The sequence below is a fragment of the Mobula birostris genome, chromosome 9 (genome assembly GCF_030028105.1).
Source record: "Mobula birostris isolate sMobBir1 chromosome 9, sMobBir1.hap1, whole genome shotgun sequence".
Classification (NCBI taxonomy): Eukaryota; Metazoa; Chordata; class Chondrichthyes; order Myliobatiformes; family Myliobatidae; genus Mobula; species Mobula birostris.
Window position 1 is genome coordinate 151,744,645 of NC_092378.1, and position 26,665 is coordinate 151,771,309.

The window sequence follows — 26,665 nt, forward strand, 5'->3', positions numbered from 1 at the left end:
TCTAGACTGGGTATTGAGCAATGAGGAAGGGTTAGCTAGCAATCTTGTCGTGCGAGGCCCCTTGGGTAAGAGTGACCATAATATGGTGGAATTCTTCATTAAGATGGAGAGTGACATAGTTAATTCAGAAACAAAGGTTCTGAACTTAAAGAAGGGTAACTTTGAAGGTATGAGACGTGAATTAGCTAAGATAGACTGGCAAATGATACTTAAGGGTTGGCGGTGGGTATGCAATGGCAAGCATTTAAAGATCGCATGGATGAACTACAACAATTGTTCATCCCAGTTTGGCAAAAGAATAAACCAGGAAAGGTAGTGCACCTGTGGCTGACAAGAGAAATTAGGGATAGTATCAATTCCGAAGAAGAAACATACAAATTAGCCAGAAAAAGCAGCACACCTGAGGACTGGGAGAAATTCAGAGTCCAGCAGAGGAGGACAAAGGGCTTAATTAGGAAGGGGAAAAAAGATTGAGAGAAAGCCGGCAGGGAACATAAAAACTGACTGTAAAAGCTTTTATAGATATGTAAAAAGAAAAAGATTGGTTAAGACAAATGTAGGTCCCTTACAGTCAGAAACAGGTGAATTGATCATGCGGAACAAGGACATGGAAGACAATTGAATAACTGCTTTGGTTCTGTCTTCACTAAGGAGGACATAAATAATCTTCCGGAAATAGTAGGGAACTGAGGGTCTAGTGAGATGGAGGAACTAAGGGAAATACATGTTAGTAGGGGAGTGGTGTCAGGTAAATTGAAGGGATTAAAAGCAGATAAATCCCAGGGCCAGATGGTCTGCATCCCAGAGTGCTTAAGGAAGTAGCCCAAGAAATAGTGGATGCATTAGTGCAAACACGAGGAAATCTGCAGATGCTGGAATTTCAAGCAACACACATAAAAGTTGCTGGTGAACGCAGCAGGCCAGGCAACATCTATAGGAAGAGGTACAGTCGACGTTTCGGGCTGAGATGAAGGGCAGGGAAAATGCTAGAGTCAGTTATCAAAGATGTGATAACAGCACATTTGGAAAGCGGTGAAACCATTGGACAAAGTCAGCATGGATTTGTGAAAGGAAAATTATGTCTGATGAATCTCATAGAATTTTTTGCGGATGTAACTAGTAGAGTGGATAGGGGAGAACCAGTGGATGTGGTATATTTGGATTTTCAAAAGGCTTTTGTCAAGGTCCCACACAGGAGATTAGTGTGCAAGCTTAAAGCTCACAGTATTGGGGGTATGGTATTGATGTGGCAGACAGGAAGCAAAGAGTGGGAATAAACGGGACCTTTTCAGAATGGCAGGCAGTGACTAGTGGGGTACCGCAAGGCTCAGTGCTGGGACCCCAGTTGTTTACAATATATATTAATGACTTAGACGAGGGAATTAAATGCAGCATCTCCAAGTTTGCGGATGACATGAAGCTGGGGGGGGCAGTGTTAGCTGTGAGGAGGATGCTAAGAGGATGCAGGGTGACTTGGATAAGTTGGGTGAGTGGGCAAATTCATGGCAGATGCAATTTAATGTGGGTAGATGTGAGGTTATCCACTTTGGTGGCAAGAACAGGAAAACAGATTATTATCTGAATGGTGGCCGATTAGGAAAAGGGGAGATGCAACGAGACCTGGGTGTCATTGTACACCAGTCATTGAAAGTGGGCATGCAGGCGGTGAAAAAGGCGAATGGTATGCTGGCATTCATAGCAAGAGGATTCGAGTACAGGAGCAGGGAGGTACTACTGCAGTTGTACAAGGCCTTGGTGAGACCATACCTGGAGTATTGTGTGCAGTTTTGGTCCCCTAATCTGAGGAAAGACATTCTTGCCATAGAGGGAGTACAAAGAATGTTCACCAGATTGATTCCTGGGATGGCAGGACTTCCATATGTTGAAAGACTGGATCGACTAGGCTTGTACTCTCTGGAATTTAGAAGATTGAGGGGGGATCTTATTGAAACGTGTAAAATTCTAAAAGGATTGGACAGGCTAGATGCAGGAAGATTGTTCCTGATGTTGGGGAAGTCCAGAACGAAGGGTCACAGTTTGAGGATAAAGGGGAAGCCTTTTAGGACCGAGATTAGGAAAAACTTCTTCACACAGAGAGTGGTGAACCTGTGGAATTCTCTGCCACAGGAAACAGTTGAGGCCAGTTCATTGGCTATATTTAAGAGGGAGTTAGATATGGCCCTCGTGGCTAAAGGGATCAGGGGTATGGAGAGAAGGCAGGTACAGGGTTCTGAGTTGGATGATCAGCCATGATCATACTGAATGGTGGTGCAGGCTCGAAGGGCCAAATGGCCTATTCCTGCACCTATTTTCTGTGTTTCTATGACAACAATAGGCACAGACGGAGGAGAGGACAAGAATCCGATCAGGCCAGGGCTGCACGACTCCAGGATCAGAGAGGGAGAACAAATGGTAGAAGAGATGAAGAGACGAAGGATGAAAGGGCTGCGCGTCTGTAGAATGACAAAAACAGGTAGAGAAGGAGGAGAGACGAAGAGACAGAGGAGAAAAGGAAAGATCAACTCGGGAATATGCGGCACAGAGTAATTATTGCGAGAGTTGGTGAAGACGACAATGGCCACTTTCGACGACAATACCTCGACAGAGAAAGAGCAAGGCAAAATGCACAACTGGCATGCCGTCACATTTCTGCTGATGTTGGTTCGATGACCAGAGTATGCCCTCACTGTCGTGCCTTCCTATTCATTGGAGAAACCGCACATTTCTGCTGTATGAAGGGACAGGTCAGGATAGGCAATTTGCAGCCTCTACCTAATGATCTCCTCAATTTGTACAGCAATGATGAACCTATTGCAAACGAGTTCAGGAGGAACATCAGACGATACAATGACCTTCTCCAAATGACATCCTTTGGTGCCAAAGAAGTCATTCCAACTAGGAATCGATGGAATCCTTCTGTGATTATTCAAGGCCAAATCCATCATTACATCGGACATTTAATTCCAGACCTGACCCAGCAAGCCCAATTACTTCAAATTTACTTCATAGATACTTAATGTTCATTCTGGTCACATATTTGTCTTGCTATGCGTCTTTCTTCTTTAATAAGCTGAGTTTTTCTTCTTTAATTTCCAAATCAAAGAAATAGCAATAGCATTCAGGAAAATTTAATGTTCATTCTGGTCACATCAGACTGCACTACCCTTCTGTCAAAGGGTGCCCCAACAGGTCACCCTGTTGTCTAGTTTATTATAAAAGTATGTATACAGTATAATCCCTGAAATTCGTCTTCCCAAAGTCACAAAATAAGAACCATGGAACCAAGATCATCAAATGTTAAAACCCCACTCCCATGTGCAAAAAACATGCAAATGGCAACAAAAAAAGTTAAATCATAGTGAGAGGTTGGTGGACAGCGCTGAAGAGTCACCCACCTTGATTTCAGTCTTCCTTAGTGAGCGATGGAGTCAATCATGGGCTCACGCCCCATCTCCCATCCACTACATAATGTACTGGGGCACAGGAGTACATTCAGCCAGAGACTCATTCCACCGAGATGCAACACTGAGTGCCATAGGAAGTCATTCCTGCCTGTGGCCATCAAACTTTACAACTCCTCCCTTGGAGGGTCAGACACCCTGAGCCAATAGGCTGGTCCTGGACTTATTTCCATCTGGCATAATTTACATCTTATTATTTATGGTTTTATATTGCTATATTTATACTCTATTCTTGGTTGGTGCAACTGTAACGAAATCCAATTTCCCTCGGGATCAATAAAATATGTCTATCTATCTATCTCCTGGCTTCCTGACCTTCGTGATTTTATTTTATGTTCAGATTTTTTCCCCCCAAGTTCACAGCTTTAGGAAGATCCTCCTAGTAACTTGCTAGCTGATGTAATTCAAGATTCAAGTTTATTAGTCACGTGTACTTTGAACGCTCCATTTGCAGTAACAACCAACATACCCAAGGGTTAGCTGGGGATGCCTGCAAATGTCACCACACATCTGGTACCATCATTGCATGCCTACCATGGTCGACCTCAAGTTGTGCTAACTCAGAGTTGTAGGAATTAACATATGTACGTATATATTAATAACTTTATGGGAGTTTGATTACATGCAAGGATATCTATAAATCAGTTGTTTGTAACTCAGGAATGGCTTCTCTCTGTGTCCTAACTCAGGCCCAGGTTCATTCAGCCACCTCCTCTGATGCTCTGACTTCAAAATCTTAATATAGTTTTAAAATTCTTCCATGCACTTGTCTTTCTTATACCTGAGACTTCCTCCTGCTCTTTGACCGTCAGATAGTTGCACTCTTTCTGAATCTATTGGTGACCATTGGCTGCCAAATCCATTCCCCCCTCCTGTCCTAACTCTCAGAACCCATCTTCAATCCTACCATTTGCTGCAAAGCATTGGTCATCTAGCATGGAATCAATATTTTTTTGCTCATCATTACAGAAATGTGGCTGAGAGCAGGGCAGAACTGGCAGTTTATTGTTCCAGGATATAGATGCTGCAGGTTTGGGGTGAGGAGGAAGTTGACTTCTTGTTATAACAGTGCTTGAAAGAGGTTATTCCTAGAGGATCATTCAATGAAGCTATATGGGTAGACCAGAAGCTGGAAAGGGAAGGTCACATCAATGTGACTGTATTAGCCACCCCAGTAATCAGTGGAAACAGAACTGCAAATGTTTGGGGCGACTGTAGATCTCTCTTGGCATGGTAGTGTAGGGGTTAGTGTAATGTTATTACAGAGCCAGTGACCTGGCTTCAGTTCCTCTGCTCTCTGTAAGGAATTTGTACATTCTCCTATGATCATATGGGTTTCCTCTGGTGCAGTTTTCTCTCACCTTCCGAAAATGTATGGGTTTGCAGGTGAATTGGTCACATGTGTAATTGGGCATCGCGGGCCTGTTAGGCTGGAAAGACCTATTACCATGCTGTATCTCAAAATAAACAAAATAATTCTCTGTCAAGTACTTTACAGTATTTCTATTACTGGTGTTATACAAATGGATGTTATTTCTCCTTTTAAAAAATAGTAAGAATTTGGCCAACGAAAAAATGGTTGTGCTTCTTAAAGCATGATGCATAAAAAGGAAATCAAGAGATGAGACAAAGCACTGTTCCTTCTCAGCTGTGTGGGAGTGTGGCCACGCAATACTGAAATGCTCCCGTGCACGTAGCCTTTGTTGCTGCACCGCTGGAATAAAGACAGATGAGAAAAAGTTTATGATTTTCTTTATATTGTATTTCATTCTAAAAATCCATAGCATGCATATTACAAAAAAATATTTGAATTGTCGTTAAAGTGCCGCACAACTAAAACAAAATTAGAGGGAATGTTGGTGACAAGTGCTTTCAAATTTTTGCCGTTGACACCTGTTTAATGGAGCGTTTATGTAGAGAGGAATCCATTGTAAATAATACGTGAATATTGAAGTTATTGTGGATTTGACTTTTATGTAGATAGAGCAAGCCAGTTTTAATAGTTAAAGGCGATCTTGCAGTTAACTGTCTTTATTTGAACTGTATTCTTTCAGAAATAAATGATGACCATAGTTGATAAAGTGACAGAGGCCTCAAACACTGCAGCTTGCAAGAACCAGACCTGCAGCTCCGTGTCACCTTTCTCTGGAATTGTCCAAGAGAAGAACATGGAGCCAGGAACAGCAAGTTGGGGTGCCGCGTCTCCTATTACAGAGGTACCGAAGAACAAAATGTTGGGACCTATGCCTGGAGCTGCTCTATATACCAATACAATGTCTCTACAGGAGAAACCAAAGCAACCAGTACAAAAAGACCAAAGTAAGTTTTTAATAACATTTTCTTTGTGGAAGGTAATGTCAGAATTGTTTAATAGCTGTTCCCTGTGTTTTCCATGAAGATAGTTAATTTCTTGCTGGAGTTGAAAAGAAAGCGGGAGGATTTAATTGAAACCTATCACATACTCAGACAGGCGTATAGTATTGATATTTTCCGGTATACTGTATACTGATCATGGGATATGTTGGAGCCACTCTCGCAGTCCAGGTGTCACAGCCCCAATTGCTTCTGTCACCACCAGGATTACTCTGGCTTTAACCTTCCACATCTTTTCTATCTGCTCTTTCAAACCCTGGTATTTCTCCAGCTTCTCATATTCTTTCTTCCTGATGTTACTGTCATTCTGGATTGCCACATCTATTACTGTTGCTTTCTTCTGTTCCTTGTCCAGTATTACTATGTCTGGTTGATTGGCCAGTACCTGCTTATCAGTCTGTATTTGGAAGATCCACAGGATCTCAGCCCTGTCATTCTTCACTACCTTCTTGGGTGTTTCCCATTTGGACTTGGGAGTGTCCAATCCATACTCAGCTCAGATGTTCCTGTACAGAATTCCTGCAACTTGGTTGTGCAGTTCAGTATATGCTTTCCCTGCCTGTATCTTGCACCCTGCTGCTACGTGCAGAATGGTTTCAGCGGATTCCTTGTACAGTCTGCAGCTTGGTCTTGTGTCGTGTGAAAAACCGCTGCTTCTATTGCTCTTGTGCTCAGTGCCTGTTCTTATGCAGCTTTGGAGGCTGACACCAGGAACCAGTCACTGTAGTGCAGGGGTCCAGGGTTCAGGTCTCAGTGGTGACAGCCCAGTAGAGTTCTTGGGCTGGACCCCTCGCACTTACATTACATCCAGTCAGACGTCGCCTGGATTAACAGGGTCTGTGCCAATGGTTGGGTAATGGGGACCATCTGGCAAGAAACTGGCTACCAGAGCAAACCATAAATGGACAAGACTGGACAACATGTATGTCTGTCTGAGTATTTGATAGTTATATACTGTGTGTACATATAAGTGTGTGTTTTATTTATATACACACACACACACACACACACACACACCTCCTAAGACTTTTGCACAGTACTATATTTCTCAACATGGAGCAGAGAATGAGTTTGTAAATCTGGCAGGATCAAAGGATATTGGAAATGGTGAGGGTGGAGGGGTATGGGACAGGTCACAGAGAGGGAGAGCCAGGGGTGGCATGTGGTGCAGGTGCAGACACACCAAGCCCCGAGACACCAGGCAAGGTCACTTGTTTCCAAACAGTCAGTTAGCCATGATTGAATAGCAGAGAAGACTTGATGGCCAAATGGACAAATGTCCTGTGGTCTTACAGATCATTACAGAATGTCTCTCTTGTGCTTCCCTCTGCCTTCCCTCTCTCTTCCCTTTTCCAAACCATGAATCCCCTCTCCCTGCACCCTTCACACTCTTAGTCCACAATAGGGACCCATATCAGAATCAGGTTTATCATCACTCATATATGTCATGAAAGTTGTTTTTATTTTGCAGCAGTGGTACAGTGCAATACTTAAAATTACTACACTACTGTGCAAAAGTCTTCAGGCTTTTATATCCTATATATATCCTTCGGTTAACAACATCCTTTAAGCATTCCGCTCTCACCTATAAGTACCATAGTTCTCAATGACTCTATACCCTTTGGTATATATAGTAATTCATATTAGTGTTTATAATCCACAAGCTTCTTCCCACAACCTTATCATATCAAAGTACCCTATTACTTCCTATTCCTTTTTGTGTATGCATGTTTTAGCTTGCTCACTGAATGTCTTGACACTTCACAGCCAATTGCTCCTGATACCTTCTCACTGTTTATAGCTGGATGCAGGTGTTGATTACGCAGGGAAGTCTCGGCAGCCTCCGAGGTGGTTGACCAATTGGTTTGTGTGTAGTGTGTGACAGCTTTAATTCCCCATCTCTAAATTGTGCCATGAGATCACTTGCATCCATATGAACAGCCAAGGCATCTCCTTACGGTATTGCACTTGTACTGATGCACTAAGTTGTCAGTCTAGATCAAGGGTTCCCAAACTGGGGTCCACAGATCCCTTGCGATTGTATTGGTCCATGGCATAAGAAAGGTTGGAAACTCTGCTTTAAATTATGTGTTGGTCTTTTAACCTTCTGTCCTAGTGCTGCAGAAATTGTACTGAAAAGCAGGCATTTGCCTCAAAATACTTTAGCTATAAGATTCTACTGACCTCTTACATCTTCCTGAGTTCTGCATGATACCTATTTTTCTTTTTTGTGTAGTTGATTGTTAAATTGTTTCCTGAACTACGTTTTTCTGTAAATAGCAATATTTTTAATTATGAATATTGACTGATTTCAGCATTTCTTTTTGTTTGACTATCTGAAGAGGCATGCAAAACAAAGAAGTTATTAACTTATCGCTAAGCTTTGCTTCCTTCTCGGCTTATTATTTTCGCTTAAGTTAGTAATGTTTGAACATTATATTTTGCAATAGTGTCATTGAGCTCTATAGCACAGAAACAGGCCACCAGTAGATGCAGAATAAGCAAAAGCCCAGAAAGAGTGCATCTATCTGAAGGAGCCGGAGGAAGTCTCAGGGATAAGAAAGGCAAGTGCATGGGAGAATTTTAAAACTATATTAAGGTTTTGAAGTCAGAGCACCAGGGGTGGTGGCCAAATGAAAGTTGGCCTGAGATAGGACACAGAGGCCATCTCTCAATTGCAAACATCTGACTTATGAGCACCCACACTTGGACCAAAAATACTACAGCACAGCAGCAGGCCTTACAGCCCAATTAGTCCGTGCCAAGCTATAACTCTAGTCTCATTGGCCCACATTGGGACTATAGCCCTCCATTATCCCTCTCAACCACGTACTTACCCAAATTTCCCTTAAATGTTGAAATCAAAGCCTCATCATCTACTATCGCTGGCAGCTCGTTCACACTAGCACCAGCTAAGTGAAGAACTTCCCTTAACCTATGACCTCTAGTTCTATAGGAAAATGATATTTTCCAATAAAACCTATAGTTATTTTAAAAGATCCTGATTTTCATTGGGAAAATGTTACATGTATTTGGGCATGTCTGGTACATTAGAGGAAATGTTAGACGTTTGCACTGAATTCTCCTTCAGATATTTGACAAACGCTGCACACTGGTCTCCAAATCAATACTTATGAAACATGACCTGCCATAATTTGTGTATTTAGCTGCAGAGTGGTGTTGCTGGTCATGCAGATGTCTCAACTCCAGCGGTTGGGCTTTCATACTGACTTCTGATGCCTACGTAGAATTTTCAAACTCTTTCTGCCATCATGTGGATTTCCCCGTGTATTCCCATTTCCACTCACATCCATGAGCTTCTTCCCCTCTGCCATCAGATTTCTGAATAGACAGTGAACCCACGTACACTATTTCACATTTTTCCCTCTCTTTTTTGCACTACTTAATTTATATAATACTGTGCATAAGTTTTAGGCACATATATACTGTGTAGTTAGGGTGCCTAAGACATTTGCGCAGTACCATAGTAATTTTATGTATTGCACTGTATTGCTGCCACAGGGAAAAAAAAAATCATGACCTGATTCTGATATGGGTCTCTATTGTGAACCGAGAGTGGGAAGGGAGCAGGGAGAGGAGAACCATGGTTGGGAAAGGGAGAGGGAAGCATCGGAGAGACATTCTGTAATGATCAATAATCCAATTGTTTGGCATCAAATGACCTTGTCTGCTCTCTCAGGGTTGGGTGTGTTTGTACCTTGCCAAACCCAGCCCCAGGCACTCCTCCTCTGCCACCTGTCCCATACCCATCCCATGGCGCTCCGCCTTTACCGTTCCCAACATCCTTTGTTCCCACCAGATTTACTAACTTGCTCTCTGCTCCATGTTGACAAACATAGATCTATGTAAAGGAACCCTAGCTGCACTTTGTTTACTCGGCTCTGCACTGAACTGAGGCTGTGGTCTGCTCTGGCTGCAGTAAGCCTGACTTTGTATCTGTGGACTCATTTTTGTAAAACTTCAATTCAAAATGTTACTGGCTTATTTTTATTGTTTGCAGGATTTTATTTTTCTTTGTATGCACATTAGGTGTTTGGCAGTCTTTTTTTTGTAATTTATTTTTTATTGGATTTCATCATCAGACAAACATTTCCATAAGATCTATTTCAGATACTGTATGTGTACATATATATCGTATAATCATATTTGTCACAAGTCTCCACATAATATTTATCTGAGGTATACACTTATAGAAAGGAGAGGAAAGAAAGAACAATCGAAAGAAGAAAACTATGTACAGAGTAGGGAGTGATCTTTTTTTACAACTTATTCATTGACTTGTGAGAATAAAATCAGGCCTATGAGGTGTTATGTAGTTAAACCATTTTTTCCAGTATGAATAAAATTGTTCCAACTTATGATTAACACGTTGTTATCTTCTCCATTTTGTAACTGTCCATTGTAATTTCCATCCATACATTTAAAGTTAGGCTCTCCTGAGATAACCATTTCCTGGTAAGGGTCTTTTTACCAGCCACCAGCAGTACATTCGTTAAATATTTATCACTTTTCAACCATTCTTGAGGTATATACCCAAAATATATGGTCTTACTCTCTAAAGGTATTTCACATTTAAAGATGAATTGTAGGGCATTATGTATCCCACTCCATTAGTCTTTGATAACGGGGCTTTCCCAGAAAATATGATAATGGTTTGCATTTTGAGTTCCACAATTTCTCCAGCAAGCAGGGGAGTTACTATCTTAATGGGATTTCTGAGAGAGTGTAATAAAATATCTTATCAAGTTTTTCTACCCGAACTCCCTCCATTTCTGTGAACTGGTACACTTCCATTGATACCTGCATATTATTGTCCAGTCTTCCTCAGATCTTATTATCCCTCCTTCCTTCTCCCATTTTGTTTTAATGTATGAAGTTGAATGTGTTTTAAGATTTGACAAACCCTTATAAACGCTTGAAATTATTCTACTACCGTTGTCTGAATTATATGCTTTTCTAAATAGCTCTATCAGGCATGTACTTGCCTTGGTTACATTTTTAACTGTCCTGTTAATATACTGACGCATCTGTAAATACTGGTAAAAGTCTTGTTTTTCTAGTAAGTGTTTCTCTTTGAGCATTTCAAAACTGAACAGGTTTCCTTCTTTCATTATATTGCAAATAGCTGTTATTTCTTTAGCTGTCCAGTCTTTAAATCTAGCATCCAGTTTATTCAACGTAAAATCCAAATCATATGCACACCATTTAGGAATTGCAATGTCTCTCTCTAGTTCATATTTTTTTATAATAGTTTTCCATATTTTAAGAGTCCAGTTCACCCACGGGTTGTCAATACTATTTATGTAACTTTGTAGGTTGTTATCAGTCAAAATTGCCTGTATGGAGATGGAAGGTATCCTCTCCTCAATGTTTTTCCATTGAGCACCATATGATGGGTTGCACCAGCGTATCACAGCTCTCAACTGTGCTGAAAAATAATAATCTCTAAGAGAAAGTAGGCCCCATCCCCCTTTTTCCTTGGCTAATTGCAAAGTTTTGAGACGAACCCTAGGCCTTTTACCTTGTCATATATATCTTGATAGCATCTTGTTCCATTCATTGAATCGATTTTGGTTAATCTCTATTGGTAGGGTCTGAAAGAGATATAGTAGTCGGGGCAGTATATTCAGTTCAATAGATTCAATCCTTGAACTGAGACCAAGAAAAGGAATTGGGTTCCATCTTGCTATAGCTTCCTGAATTTTTTTTATATATAGGCTGATAATTGCATTTTGATAATTTTGCCAAATCTTTTGGCATAATGATGCCCAAATAGTTGACGGACTCTGTTTGCCATGCCCAAGGATATCTACTTTCAATTTCTCTTGGTGGGCTATAGTTATATAAAAGTAGTTGGGTTTTATCTATGTTGATCTTGTATCTTGATGATTGTCCATATTGTTCAAGGGATTACATCAATTTAAGTAAAGAGTATGTTGGTTGCCCTGGATAGATCAAAATGTCATCCGCGTAACAGGCCAATTTATGCTCTGTCCCTTTAATAGTAATTCCACTGGTATCTTCATTTTGTCTGATGTATTGAGCTGATGGTTCCAGATATAATGTGAAGAGTAGCGGTGACCATGTACAACCCTGTCTCGTGCCCCTTTCTAGGGTAAAGCTATTAGATAAATATCCATTGATTTTAATCCTGGCAGTAGGATTGTCGTATAGTGCCTGTATAGTTTTAATAATTGTGTCATGTAGACCAAATCTATGTAAAACTCTGTAAAGAAAATTCCAATTAACCAAATCAAATGCCTTTCAGATTTCACCATCACTATTGCTTCAATTTCATTTTTTTAATATGATCCATAATGTGAAGTATCCTTCATATATTGTCTTGTGTTTGGTGTTGTATAAAACCTGTCTGATCATTATGTAAGGTAGAAACTCTTCTAATTGTTTGGCCATGATGGAAGTAAATATTCTATAATCCACATGAAGAACAGATATTGGTCTAAATGACCCACATTCCATTTTATCCTTGCCTTCTTTTGGTATAACTGAGATTATCGCCTCCTTCCAGCTGGGTGGCATTTGCCTTTCTTAGGGTCCAGTTCTGTGTGGGGAGTAAAATAGGAATTAACTCACTTCTAAACTCCTTATACCACTCTGCCGTATATCCATCTGATTCTGGTGATTTGCTTAAGTTAAGCCTACTAATTGTAGGTTTAATTTAGCTTCAGTTATGTCAGCAGTCATTGTTCTACGGTGTTTGGAATTTAATCTTTTCTTGCTTTAATATTAGTTTCACTTTGGAATATTCCTTCCATTTCTGTAGGACTGCCGGGGGGGGTAATCATGATCGAAGTATATTAACTTCCCGTTCCAAAAAACCCTCTTCTTACCCCAGGCCCTTCGTAGAACCTCTGGCTTGTTCTTGAATCGAAGGAATTTAAGTACTATTGAGCACGGTTTACTTTGTCTCCGGGAGGCGGCTGGACGAGCAACCGATGTGCTCTCTCAATTTCAATCTCCATAGTCTGGGGAATCTCCACCGCGTCCCGCAACAGCTTGTGTACAAAGTCCATCATCAACAGTCCCTTCGCTCCTTTGGGAACATTATAAATCCTGGTATTTTTCGGTCACGGTCTTCCCTCCTGGTCAAGCAATTTACTTTCCTGTTGATTTAATACTTTTATCATCTTACTTCATATCTGTTCCACGCTTTGCACGCGATCTTCCACCTTCTCAATTCGAGTCTCTGCCACTGCTATTTTCTGATTGACATTGGCGAGCTCTGATTTTATATCATTGAGTTGCTGCATTATCTTTTTGGACTCCCCTTATCTCTTCCAGAATCCTTATCATATTTACCGCTTCGCCTGCACTAGGCCCATTGTCAGCTTCGCCGCCACGCGCACGTGTAGGAGAGCCACGCACTGTACCTCTCTCTTCCATTGGCTCCGCAGGGGTGCTTTTTTCAATCTCCATTCTTTCTCCCCATTCTTGCCCCCCTTAGCAATTCGGATATTTTCAAAAGATCTTATACTTGTTGGATTAACGGGGCAAAATATGCATTTTTCCAGAGGAGCTGTTGATTTAAGCTGCCATTCTGAATGATGATGTCACCGGAACCCCTTGGCAGTCTTTTTAAATGGGTTCTTTTTGGGTTTCTTTGTTTTGTGGCTGCCTGTTACGAGACAGGTATCAAGGTTGTATATGATATATGTTGATAATAAATGTACCTTGAACTAATATACTGAAGATTTTTATACACGATACTGTATATATGTTACAGTAATTTAGTGTTTATTATGTTTTGCAATGTACTGCTGCTGCAAAACAGCTAATTTCATGACATATGCCAATGATATTATATCTGATTCTGATACGCTGGTGTGTGCTTAATTGGCCACTGTAAATTGCCCCCAGCATAGATGGATGCTTAAATTTGACATTAGTGCAAGGTGCTCAAAAACTTGACACTTCGCTGTTCAGTTGTGTAAAGCATATTTTAGTTAGCATGCAATTTTTAGTTAGTTCCAAGTTATCCTTCTCCCTGTAACCTTTGATGTCCTTACTAACCAAGAACCTATCAACCTCTGCTTTATGTATACCCAACGACTTGGCCTCCACAGTTGTCTGTGGCAATGAGTTCCAACAACATCACTCAGAGCACAGAGTCCAGTTAAAGAGTAGAGTAAAGAGAAACAGTAATGTCTCTCAGTAATAGCCAGGTAATTTATCCATACAAATTCATGCAAGTAATATGCATAAATTCACTTGCCATAATGTGGTCACCAAACATGATGCCATTAGTATACAGTTTGTGCTACAGATAGCTAGATCTTTGAGTCTAACCTGCTTTATCATCTTCAGTCATCTCCACCTAGAGCATTATCATAACAAGCACCGTTTAATGGAAATAGTTTTCTCTATATGTATTGTTTAACCACTGCTAATGTATTTGAATCAAGATCTCCATTCATTTTCCTATTTTAATTTTAGATGTGCTGGGCAGTGGTGACGGGATCGCACCTCCACAAAAAATATTGTTTCCAGCGGAGAAGATTTCCTTGAAATGGCAGCAAATCCACAAAATAGGAGCTGGCCTCCAAAACCTGGGCAATACCTGTTTCCTGAATTCCGCTCTGCAGTGCTTGACGTACACGCCGCCTCTTGCAAACTATATGCTATCCCGAGAACATTCCAGAACATGTACGTGGATGATTTTTTTTTTCCTGTTGAATTTGTTTCCTGATTCTTTTCCTGTTCCAACCTCATGTAACATGCTCTTGAGGTTATATCATGAATTGCCGGTCCTTAGGACTGCTATTGAAAGATGTGGTGATGCAACCCAAGAGTGTGCAATTTCATATCTCCTTTACAACGTAAAGATGGACATCAGAATAGTGTTGAGCAGGAACCTATATTTGAATTCATGTTTAAGACTCAAGAGGTTATATTGTAGCAGATATACAGTGGCATGCAAAGGTTCGGGCACCCCTGGTCAAAATTTCTGTTACTGTGAATAGTTAAGTGAATAGAAGATGAACTGATCTCCAAAAGTCATAAAGTTAAAGATGGAACATTCTTTTCAACATTTTAAGCAAGATTAGTGTATTATTTTTGTTTTGTACAATTTTTAGAGTGAAGAAAAGGAAAGGAGCACCATGTAAATGTTTGGGCACCCCAAGAGTTTTGAGCTCTCAGATAACTTTTACCAAGGTCTCAGACCTCAATTAGCTTGTTAGGGCTATGACTTGTTCACAGTCATCGTTAGGAAAGGCCAGGTGATGCAAATTTCAAAGGTTTATAAAGACCCTGACTCCTCAAACTTCGTCTCAACAATCAGCAGTCATGGGCTCCTCTAAGCAACTGCCTAGCACTCTGAAAATTAAAATAAATGATGCCCACAAAACAGGAGAAGGCTATAAGAAGATAGCAAAGCGTTTTCAGGTAGCCGTTTCCTGAGTTCGTAATGTAATTAAGAAATGGCAGTTAACAGGAACGGTGGAGGTTAGGTTGAGGTCTGGAAGACCAAGAAAACTTTTCCAGAGAACTGCTTGTAGGATTTATAAAAAGGCAAATCAAAACCCCTGTTTGACTGCAAAAGACCTTCAGGAAGATTTAGCAGACCCTGGAGTGGTGGTGCACTGTTCTACTGTGCAGCGACACCTGCACAAATATGACCTTCATGGAAGAGTCATCAGAAGAAAACCTTTCCTGTGTCCTCAACCACAAAATTCAGCATCAGAAATTTGCAAAGGAACATCTAAACAAGCCTGATGTATTTTAGAAACAAGTCCTGTGTACTGATGAAGTTAAAATAGAACTTTTTGGCTGCAATGAGCAAAGGTATGTTTGGAGAAAAAAGGGTACAGAATTTCATGAAAAGAACCCCTCTCCAACTGTTAAGCATGGGGATGGATTGATCATGCTTTGGGCTTGTGTTGCAGCCAGTGTCACGGGGAACGTTTCACTGGTAGAGGGAAGAATGAATTCAATTAAATACCAGCAAATTCTGGAAGCAAACATCACACCGTCTGTAAAGTAGCTGAACATGAAAAGAGGATGGCTTCAACCACAGGATAATGATCCTAAACACACCTCAAAATCCACAATGGATTACCTCAAGAGGCGCAAGCTGAAGGTTTTGCCATGGCCCTCACAGTCCCCCGACCTAAACATCATCGAAAATCTGTAGATAGACCTTAAAAGAGCAGTGCATGCAAGACGGCCCAAGAATCTCACAGAACTAGAAGCCTTTTGCAAGGAAGAATGGGCAAAAGTCCCCCAAACAAGAACTGAAAGACTCTTAGCTGGCTACAGAAAGCACTTACAAGCTGTGATACTTGCCAAAGGGGGTATTACTGAGTACTGACCATGCAGGGTGCCCAAACTTTTGCTTTGGGCCCTGTTCCTTTTTTGTTATTTTGAAACTGTAAAAGATGGAAATTAAAAAAGTAATCTTACTTAAAGTATTTAAGAAATGTGTCATTTTTAACTTTATGCCTTTTGGAAATCAGGTCATCTTTTATTCGCTTAGCTATTCACAGTAACAGAAATTTTGACCAGGGGTGCCCAAACTTTTGCATGTCACTGTATGTATTTGTGTGTGTGTGTGTGTGTGTGTGTGTGTGTGTGTATATATATATATATATATATATATATATATATATATATATTCTCACTATTAGAGTTGGAGTTTGGAGTTCAGTTCTGTCATCCTCTGTAAGAAGTTGTCCTTCCTTTGAGCATGTGGGTTTCCTCCCACAGTTCAAAGATATACTGGTTTGTAGGTTAATTGGTCATTGTAAATTGTCCTGCGATTAGGCTAGGGTTAAATAGAAGAGTTACTGGGCTGTGTGACTCATTGGGGCGAAGGGCCTGTTCTATACTGTATCTCTTAAAAATATAAATAAATAAAACTTCCAGTAACTGTAGCAAAACATTTGAGGTAATTTCAGCCAAGGCCTCCAATGTGATTTTAGCATAAATCAACAAAAGTTTTGTTACATTAGTAGTTTTAAAGAACAATGAGCAGTCTTCTAACTGCAAGCTTGGCACAATTCTTTGAGGATGTGACAAAGCACATTGAAAGTAGAGCAGTGGATGTGGCGATATGGATTTTAGTGAGGCATTTGATGAAATTCTTCCTGGTAGGCTCATTCAGAAAGTCAGGAGACATCGAATCCAGCAAAAATTTGGCTCTGTGGATTCAGAATTGGCTTGCCCACAGAAGACAGAGGGTGGTTGTAGACGGTGTGTGTATTCTGCTTGTAGGTCTGCGACCAGTGGTGTTGTGCAGGGGTTTGTTCTGGGACCTGTGCTCTCTGTGATTTTTATAAATGACTTGGATGAGGAAGTGGAATGGTGGGTTAGTAATTCTGCAGATGGCATGAATGTTGGTGGAATTGTGGGTAGTGTAGAGGGTTGTCGTAGGTTGCAAAGGGACATTGTCTGGGTGGCAAGCTGGGCTGAGAAGTAGCAGGTAGAGTTCAATCTGGAAATATGTGAAATGATTCATTTTGGAAGGTCAAATTTGAGGGTAGAATACAGAGTTAATGGCAGAATTCTTGAAGGAACAACCGAATTTTGGGGTCCTTGTGCCTAGATCCCTCAAGGTTGCCATGCAAGTTGATAGGTGTTGTCATTAGTAAGAGGATTGGGTTGAAGAGCCAGTAGACTCTATAAAACTTTGGTTAGACACACTTGAAATGTTGTGTTCAGTTCTGGTTGTCTTGATGTGGAAGCTTTAGAGGGGGTGCAGAGGAGATTTACCAGGATGCTATCTGGAGAGAGCATTTCTTATGAGGAAAGGCTGAATAAGCAAAGGAGGATGAACAGTGACTTGATAGAGGTGTACAAAACTATAAGAGGCATAGATCGATCAACCCTTTCCCGGGAAGGGGGGGGGGGTGCATAATTATGAAGGTGATTGGAGGAGGGTAGTGGGAAAGTACGTCAGAGGTAGGTTTTTTTTAACAAAGTGGGAAGTGCATGGAATGCACTGCCAGGAGTGGTGTTAGAGGAAACTGCATGAGGGGCATTTAAGAAACTCTTTTGGGCTCATGGATGATATAACAAAGGAGAGTTATGTTGGATGGAAAAGTTAGGTTGATCTTGGAGTAGGTTAAAAAGTTGACAGAACATTGTGGGCTGAAGGGCCTGTACTTTGTTGAAATGTTTTATGCTCTAGAAGTAGGTTTTAAAATGTAACAAACAAACAACTTCAGATAATCCTGATGAAGTGTTTTGACCCAAAATGTCAACAGATCATTCCTCCCCAAACCCCCTCCCTCCCCAAATTGCTGCCCCACCCGCTGAGTTCCTCCAGCATATTGTTGCTCCAGATTCCAATCTCTTGTGCATCCTGGGGATACAATTTCCCCAATATATCTGCCTCTACCACCACCCCGGTAGCATGTTCCATGCACCCACCACTCTGTGTTGGAAAAAGAAAACTGTCTCTGTCATACTTGCCTCCAGTCGCCTTAAAATTATGCCCACTCGTATTAGCCATTTCCACCCTGGGAAAAAGTTGCTTGATGTATGCCTCTTGTCATCCTGTAAGCCTCTATTGAGTCACCTCTCATACTCTTTCGCTACAAAGAGAAAAGCACCAGCTTTTCTCTTTGGAGCATCTTGGAACAGGAAAAGGAAGTGGAGTAATTTGGTGAAGCAGTTCAGAGCTTGGGACAAGCGAAAGCACAGGCATCTGTAGTGGAGCAATTTAATCTGCGGATCAGTAGGGATCTTGGATCAGAATTGGAAGAGTGCACATGCTCCTGAAGTTCCACTACGGAGGAGTTTAAAAATATGCAGGTTTTGAAATTGATATATTGCTCGGCAGAACCAATGTGGGTCAGCCTGCCTGGAAGAGATATGTGAATGGAAATCAGGACACAGAACAGCATTAAGTCACTTCAAGATAGCAATATTGAACACGAAGGCTAACCAGGAGTGCATTAATAAAGATGTAGGTGATTTTTTTTTTCAGTGTGTGATCTAAGTCAAAGGAAGTTGGCTGGTGTTACACAGATAGAAATTGCCCACCTGAGAAAGTCGGCAGCTAAGCATTGTTAGTGTGTTATCTTGTTGCCAGAGGCACTTTAAACGTGAAGTTAAAAGAAACTGGCATCAGCACCACATGTCTTATTTTAAATAGTTTAAATGAAACTCCTGGAGTGTTGTAAGTTATTTTTGGTCTTTGAAGACGGGTTACTGTGCAGCCTTTCATTAAATGTGTTCTAACATACAGAGAGTATGAGATTCTTTGTATATTTGAGCTGTACATGGGGTTGTTTTCCCCAACACTAATGTTTCTTTTCAGTATTTCAGATTTCAAAATGTATAATATGATTGCAAACTGCGGGACAACTGTAACTGAGTAGAGTTTATACAGAATAGTACAGGCCCTTCGGCCCATGATGATCTGCTGATCAGTGTAAACCTGATCCATGATCGGTCTAACCCCTCCATCCCACAACTGTAACTCTCCATTTTTCTTCTATTCATGTGCCTTTTTAAGAGTCTCTGAAATGTGTGTATTATCAGCCTCCATTACAAATCCCACAGTGTGTTCCCTGTACCTACCACTCTCTGTTTATAGAAAAATAAAACACCTACTTCTGACATCTCCCCTAAACTGCCCTGCACTCACTTTAAACTGATGTCCTCTGGTAATGGCCACTTCTGCCCTGGGGAGAAGGCGAAGGCACTGACTACCCACACACAATCGAGGAGTGGCATTACGGGGTCAAGAGTTTGGACAGTTTGGAGCTGACTGAGATGAATTGGGGGATTTGAGTCTGGAGGTAACTTGGATGTATAGGGATGTCAGTGGCAGGAGAAGCAAAATGACCTAATGGAGAGGATGTGGGCTCAGTGGCAAAGCTTTGGGATGGACAAAATCTCAGTTAGCTTGTGTGTGTGTGTGTGTGGGGCTGGTTAATTGAATGAAATTGGTGGTGAGTTTGGTGATGAAGATGGAAGGAATTCAAAATTCATGATTCTGAATGATAAACTCATTCAGAAAGCCGCTGCTAGACTTTTAACCGCAACCAGGATGAGGCGACATATCACTCCTGTCCTAACAACTCATCGTTGGCTTCCTGTATTTTTCAGAATTGATTTTTAAAGTTCTCTTACTTGTTCTTAAATCTCTCAATGACATCAGAGTCATTTTCGCTTTATAACCCCGCTCAAGTTCTCAGGTCTTCTTCTGCCTGTCTCTTATATTTAAACAATCTCCCTCAAAAGTAATTGGCAGGTCAGCTTTGCTCCTAAACTGTGGAATTCAATACCTAAAACTGTAGGGGATACAGACTCAGTTGACTGTTTTAAATGCAAGCTCAAAACTTGTTTATTTGACCTGGGTTTTAACTTACATCTTTTGTCTTTTACCTTCAAGTTTTTTAAAATTTTTTTATTTTATTTTTTATATTTGTACTTTTATCCCATTGTAAAGCACTTTGATCTATATCATCTGTATTAAAAGTGCTCAAAGTCTTCGTAGCAGTGTTGAGCTTGGAAAAATTAAAAACCTTGCCCTTCTATGTCTTGGTGAAACAGCCTGACTATACTGATAATGTTAAAACTGAGAGCTTTTATAGATGTGAGCTCCCCAAAGACATTTATGATATTTGCCATAGAGTACCATATAGATGGAGATAAATTATGTGTGTGGGTGAGTGGGAGGGAGGAACAGGGCTTGTTTTGCTGTTGTTTTGTTGCTTGTTGTGTTCTGTGTTGTTCTGAGCATTGTGAGCATGCTATGTTGGCACCAAAATGTGTGGGGACACTTGCGGGCTGCCGCCAGTGCATCCCTAGATGTGTTGGTTGTAAACACAAATGATGTATTTCGCTGTATGTTTTCATGTTCAGGTGATAAATAAATGAACCTAAATTTGAATATATTGTTGAAGGATTACAGAAACCTGCACGGGTTCAGATCTGCTTTTGGCAGCACTATTTAGGCAGAATCAGAATCACTTTATTACCAATATGTGAGGCATACCAGAATTGATTGTGGTTTGGTGCCAAGCATAAAACACAGGGCAGCACAATAGAAAATATAATAGCAACTAACTTTTTACAAGACAATAGTGAAAACAGCCATGTACAATCGACAATTAGCAGAATGATCACATGCACAAATATCAATATTCAAACTTAAATGTGAGCATACGAGCAGACTAAATAATTATTAACAGAACAAGGAGAGCAGGAAAGACCATTTAATAAATGTTGTGCAAAGACGGTTAGGGTTTTTTTTTTAAACCTGAGTGAGTTTTGTTGAGAAGCTGGATAGCTACAGGAAATAAGCTTTAGAATTGCCTATTCATCAAATTGCTATCGGGGCGATGCTGCAAGTTCATCACTACCAGGACAACATGTGGTGATGTACTAGTAGTGTCTCCCCGATGAGCAATTCGATGAATAGGTGGGTAGACTCAGTAATAACTTTTCCAGCTCTTTTCTTTGCTCTGACGATGAACAGGTCTTTTAACATTGGTAGCTGACAGCCAATGATCTTCTCCATTGAGTGGACCACTCGCTGGAATCGGACTTGGATAGGAGGAGGCCATGGGAAACCAAATGGTGATAGAGATGGAAACAACACCTTTGATGGCATTCGTTGAAATGACCGGGGGGGGTGGGGTATGCAAGGTTAGTTATGTACAGTTGAACAGAAGTGTCCAAGGAGACTAGCTGTGAAGAAGGATAACAGAATCTGCTGGAAATACGGTCAGGCCGCATCTGTCAGATGAGGAGCGGGGCCAACATTTCAGATTGAAGACCTTTTATCAGAACGGTTCTGATGAAGGGCCTCGAGCCTGAAATGTTAACCCCGTGTCTCTTCCCACAGATGGGGTCTGACCCGGGTATTTCCAGCATTTTCTGATTTTGTTTTAATTTTCCATCATCTGCAGTTTGATATCTTAATGAAGGGGGGGGCAATCTTTTCAGATCCTATTATTACTAAGGATTTTAGTTTTGTTTATTCTGTTTTGATGCAGACTTAGGATTCAAATCATTCTGAAAATAAGTCTTGAGAGAAAGAAGGTTAATGAAGAAAGGTAATGTTAAAAGAATTTATTTGATGATACAGCGTAGAACAGGCCCTTCCAGCCCAACGAGCCACACTGTGCAGAAACCCACCTTTTTAACCCTAACCTAATCGCAGGACAATTTGCAATGACCGATTAACCTACTGACCAGTATCTCTTTGGACATTGGGAGAAATCCAGAGCACCTGGAGCAAACATGGGCTCGGGGAAAGCAGGAACAAACGACTTACAGACAGTTAAAAGTTGCTGGTGAACGCAGCAGGCCAGGCAGCATCTCTAGGAAGAGGTACAGTTGACGTTTCGGGCCGAGACCCTTCATCAGGACTAACTGAAAGAAGAGATAGTAAGAGATTTGAAAGGGGGAGGGGGAGATCCAAAATGATAGGAGAAGACAGGAGGGGGAGGGGGACCCAGAGGTTGGACAAGGGGTATAGTCAGAGGGACAGAGGGAGAAAAAGGAGAGTGAGAGAAAGAATGTGGGTATAAAAATAAATAACAGATGGGGTACGAGGGGGAGGTGGGGCATTAGCGGAAGCTAGAGAAATCAATGTTCATGCCATCAGGTTGGAGGCTACCCAGACGGAATATGAGGTGTTGTTCCTCCAACCTGAGTGTGGCTTCACCTTTACAGTAGAGGAGGCCATGGATAGACATATCAGAATGGGAATGGGATGTGGAATTAAAATGTGTGGCCACTGGGAGATCCTGCTTTCTCTGGGGAAAAAGTATAGCACACATTCTTTTTCTCTCTCTCCTTTTTCTCCCTCTGTCCCTCTGACTATACCCCTTGCCCATCCTCTGGGTTTTTCCCCCCTCCCCTTTTTCTTTCTCCCTAGGTCTCCTGTCCCATGATCCTCTCATATCCCTTTTGCCAATCAACTGTCCAGCTCTTGGCTCCATCCCTCCCCCTCCTGTCTTCTCCTATCATTTTGGATCCCCCTCCCCCTTTCAAATCTCTTACTAGCTCTTCTTTCAGTTAGTCCTGACGAAGGGTCTTGGCCCAAAACGTCGACTGTACCTCTTCCTAGAGATGCTGCCTGGCCTGCTGCATTCACCAGCAACCTTGATGTGTGTTGCTTGAATTTCTAGCATCTGCAGATTTCCTCGTGTTTGCGTCTTACAGACAGTGCTAAGATTGAACTCTGAACTCTCACGCCCGGAACTGTAATAGCGTCGTTCTAACTGCTGCACCACCATGGCATAACGTATTCTGCGTGAACACTTTGCTGATTTGCTGGTGTGAACAGGACATTGTTTGGTTAATGCTAATTATTTTTCATTGTAGGTAACGAACAGGGATTCTGTATGATGTGCATGTTGCAGAACCATATCACCCAGGTCTTCTCTAATTCTGGGAATGTCATCAAGCCCGTGTCTGTCATCAATGATCTTAGACGTAAGAATTGCTTTTTCTTGAGTTCCCTTGATGCAATAAACTGTCAAAGTAACAATGCAGTGGAACCTCAATTATCTGCCTTATGTAACATTCTGCAGTAGACGTTGAAAATCGATGGTTAACCACAAATTTCAAAATGTGTAGTATAAGAGAAATCTCTTGGCACAGAGAAGATTTATTCACATAACAAAAACTAAATGTAATCTTTCTTATGCCTAAGGTTAACTTCTGTCAGAAGGAGATTGATATTAGCAGGCTGTTTAGTAAGGTAAGAATTTGTACACAAGTCTTGGCAGATAATTGAAATGTGGATAATGGAAGTTCCACTGTGTCTAGTTTGAGAACCTTATTGACTTTGACTTGAAACTGCTTACTAGGCTACTGGTTTGTAATTTTATGGAATGCAATTTCCCCCTCAAAAGCCTTAATTTTAAAAATTCCATGGAATTTGACCCAATGCCCCCTTAAAGTCAGTGCACCTCATGGGAGAAGGATTTTTAACAATCCTGTGCCAGATACAAGCTAAGGTTAAAGATTTTAAAAAAAGAAGAGGTTTTAATATGGAGGTTTGTTTTTTGTGTAAAACACTTCATTGGTATTACATCTCAATAACCGAAGAATTCATGAAAACTTAAAAGAACTCATGACTTTCTGTCTATTATCTTGGGTTCCCTTTGAAAATAGCATGCCTGGTGTGCTGGACTGTGCTTCTGTAGACCTTATACATGAACGCTAACTTATCACCTCAGTAACTTAACATTTTATCTGATTTTCACCAAACTTGATCAGTGATTTTTCTCTTCAGACTCGTGGTACCTTTTGATAAAACAGTAGGTGAACTGGATACAGCACCTAAGCACGAGACCTCAGTAAGTTAGACTTTATTAGATTTTTACCAAACTTATAAGGAACTTCCTCTACACTTGATGCATTCATTAAAAAATGGGAAAACTTTATACTTGTGATTACTAATTTGATATCCTGATCAATGCTCAAGTTTGCAAAATGCCCCAAAATAAACTTCGCAAAATGACAGACCTACATAAAAGTGCTGAAACATTTTTTTGCGAGTACTGAATTGTTGAAAATCAGGCCCTGTTTTAAGAATTTTTTTTTAATGATGATGCACTTTATTCTCCTGATCCTTTACTTTAAAGTTTCTGCCCTCTTATAATCTTCAGTGTTCCAGAAAGGTTGAAACTTCTGAATTACTGCATAGTTTTCCAGTAGTACTAGAGAACAGAGTTGTTGTTTTAATGAAGCAATTCTTTAAAATATTGAGATCACTTATTCTTAGTGACTTGCTCACGGTCGCTCGTTAAATTAGAGCCTCTAGCATAACTGAATATCTTTGGTGCAATTGGGATGACTAATTAAGTGCAACAGAATTAGCTGGTGGAGAGCATGATTGTGTGTACTCTGGTAACTTTCCATAATGGCTGGTGTTTAAGGGGAACTGGATTTGTTGCTACCTTACGAGAATTTACCAAGGCATTAAATCTTGGAAGCTTTTCTTTTCCAAATAACTGCGTGTAAAGTACTGAGGAATTGTATGGAATACTGCAAAATAAGAACTGAAAAAAGATTTAGCAATTGGTGGGATTACAACCATCAGAAAAAAACTGAGTGATAGGGAATGGTTACATGGGTTTGGACTTTATTCCCTGAAGCATAGGAGAATGAGGAGACATTTGATAGAGCTAGACAAAATAGGGTATAGATAAGGTAAATACAACAGGCTTTTTCCACTGAGGTTGGGTGAGACTAGAACTACAAGTCATGGGTTAAGGGTGAAACAGATGTAGAGGCTAAATTTTATGATAATTTATAGTAAGTCAACCACCCTGCATTTGAAGTATAGTGTTTGTGTGTATTTTCTGTTTGTAGTGACTAGGCACTATTTTAGTAAACAAAATCTGTCATTTCAAATTGTAGGCTTCAGTTTTAGTTTTTCAGGATGTACATGGATTTGTCTGTTGCTAACCCAGTCAACCAAAATGCACTGTTTACCTTTTCTGAAGGGTGAACATAATTCTCACTACATGGTGTTGTAGTGGTGATGTTGTCCTGGTAATTAGGCTTTCGTTAGCTGATGCTAAGATCACACGAGGTTAGTTTAAGAGGTTGAAGAGAAATTGTTACTGCTTCTGTCCTATAAATAATACTTGACGGGGCGGGGGCGGGGGGGTGGAGAATTAATCTTCTGAATCCAGCAGTTCTTGCCAAAATAGAAGGATATCCCTTTGGAACAGACATGAGGAAATTCTTTAGTCAGAGAGTGGTGAATCTGGAATTTATTGCTGCAGACAGCTGTGGAGGCTATCACTGGGTACATTTAAAGCAGAGGTAGATAGGTTCTTGATGGTGATGAGACTGGTGGGCTGCCCCAGCACAATCTTGGGTTTGTTAATTGTTAACACAAGCAACAAATTTCACTGTACTTTTCGATGTACTTGTGATCTGAATCTGAACAGTAGTGTGTCAAAGGGAGAATGGAGAGGGGAGAGATAATAAATCAGCCATGCTGGAATGGTAAAGCAAACTTGATGGACCAAATAGTCTAATTCTGCTCATAAGTCTTATTGTCTTTGCACAATGTCTGTAGATTACTTGGTTGATGTGGATTTATGCTTATGGGGTTGTGAAGAGTTTTCTGGTGGACTGGAAAATAAGCATCAAGGCAAAAGATTACCATACTCAATGCATTAAATGGAAATATTGAACAAATGTTAGACACTTCTATAATAAATTTAACTAGTCCAGATTATGTTTGGCTATTTTCAATTTGACTGGTAGCTCTTTGATTTCAAGTATTAACACAGGGGAGTGTTTTATTCTGGTACCTGAACTGTTTCATGAGTTCACATAGGATGCTTCAAAATTGTTATATCATATTTTATATGTAAAGACGTGTTTCCCTCCTTCAATATCCCCTTCTCCCATTCCAGCCCTTTTCATAGAGTGATAGAGCTTTAGAGCACGAAAACAGGCCCTTTGGCCCACCTAATCTGCCAAACTGTTATTGTGCCTGTTTCCGTCCCAGTCCATGCCTAGTCTTGTTGGAGATAATCTTGGGTCTCATGAAGGATAAGCTTAAATAGATGATGTGAATTAATACCATTTGAAAATAGTTCAACGGTTGTTGCTGCAAAGAAATAAAGCAAAACCCTTTGTGTTGATTTTATTCTGATCAGTTAGCTTCTGTAGTTTAGTGCTGGACCACTGGGGATATTCAAATTAAGTGTGGCAGTAGATGTACTTCAAGAAGTTAGTATTCTAACCCAATTCAGCTGTAAAGCATTTATCAACATGAACAATTATTGTAACAGTAGTCTTAATTAGTGTAAATTATATCAACTAATTGTTTTAATTGTTTCTGTAGTCCATTACTC

At 40.6% G+C, this 26,665-nt stretch overlaps 1 protein-coding gene across 3 annotated transcripts in view; it reads left to right on the top strand.

The window, feature by feature from the left end:
• Window positions 1-26,665, top strand: part of usp42 (ubiquitin specific peptidase 42) — an 88,382-nt gene that overhangs the window by 12,434 nt on the left and 49,283 nt on the right. For 2 of the 3 annotated variants that reach the window (XM_072269148.1, XM_072269147.1), the window contains exons 2-4: window positions 5,516-5,780; window positions 14,310-14,519; window positions 23,163-23,273. In XM_072269148.1, the coding sequence (XP_072125249.1) occupies window positions 5,522-5,780; window positions 14,310-14,519; window positions 23,163-23,273 (580 nt within the window). In that variant the 5' untranslated portion in view covers window positions 5,516-5,521. Of the gene's footprint in view, window positions 1-5,515; window positions 5,781-14,309; window positions 14,520-23,162; window positions 23,274-23,500; window positions 23,542-26,665 lie in introns of those variants that run through there. The other variant, XM_072269149.1, reaches the window with a different exon arrangement.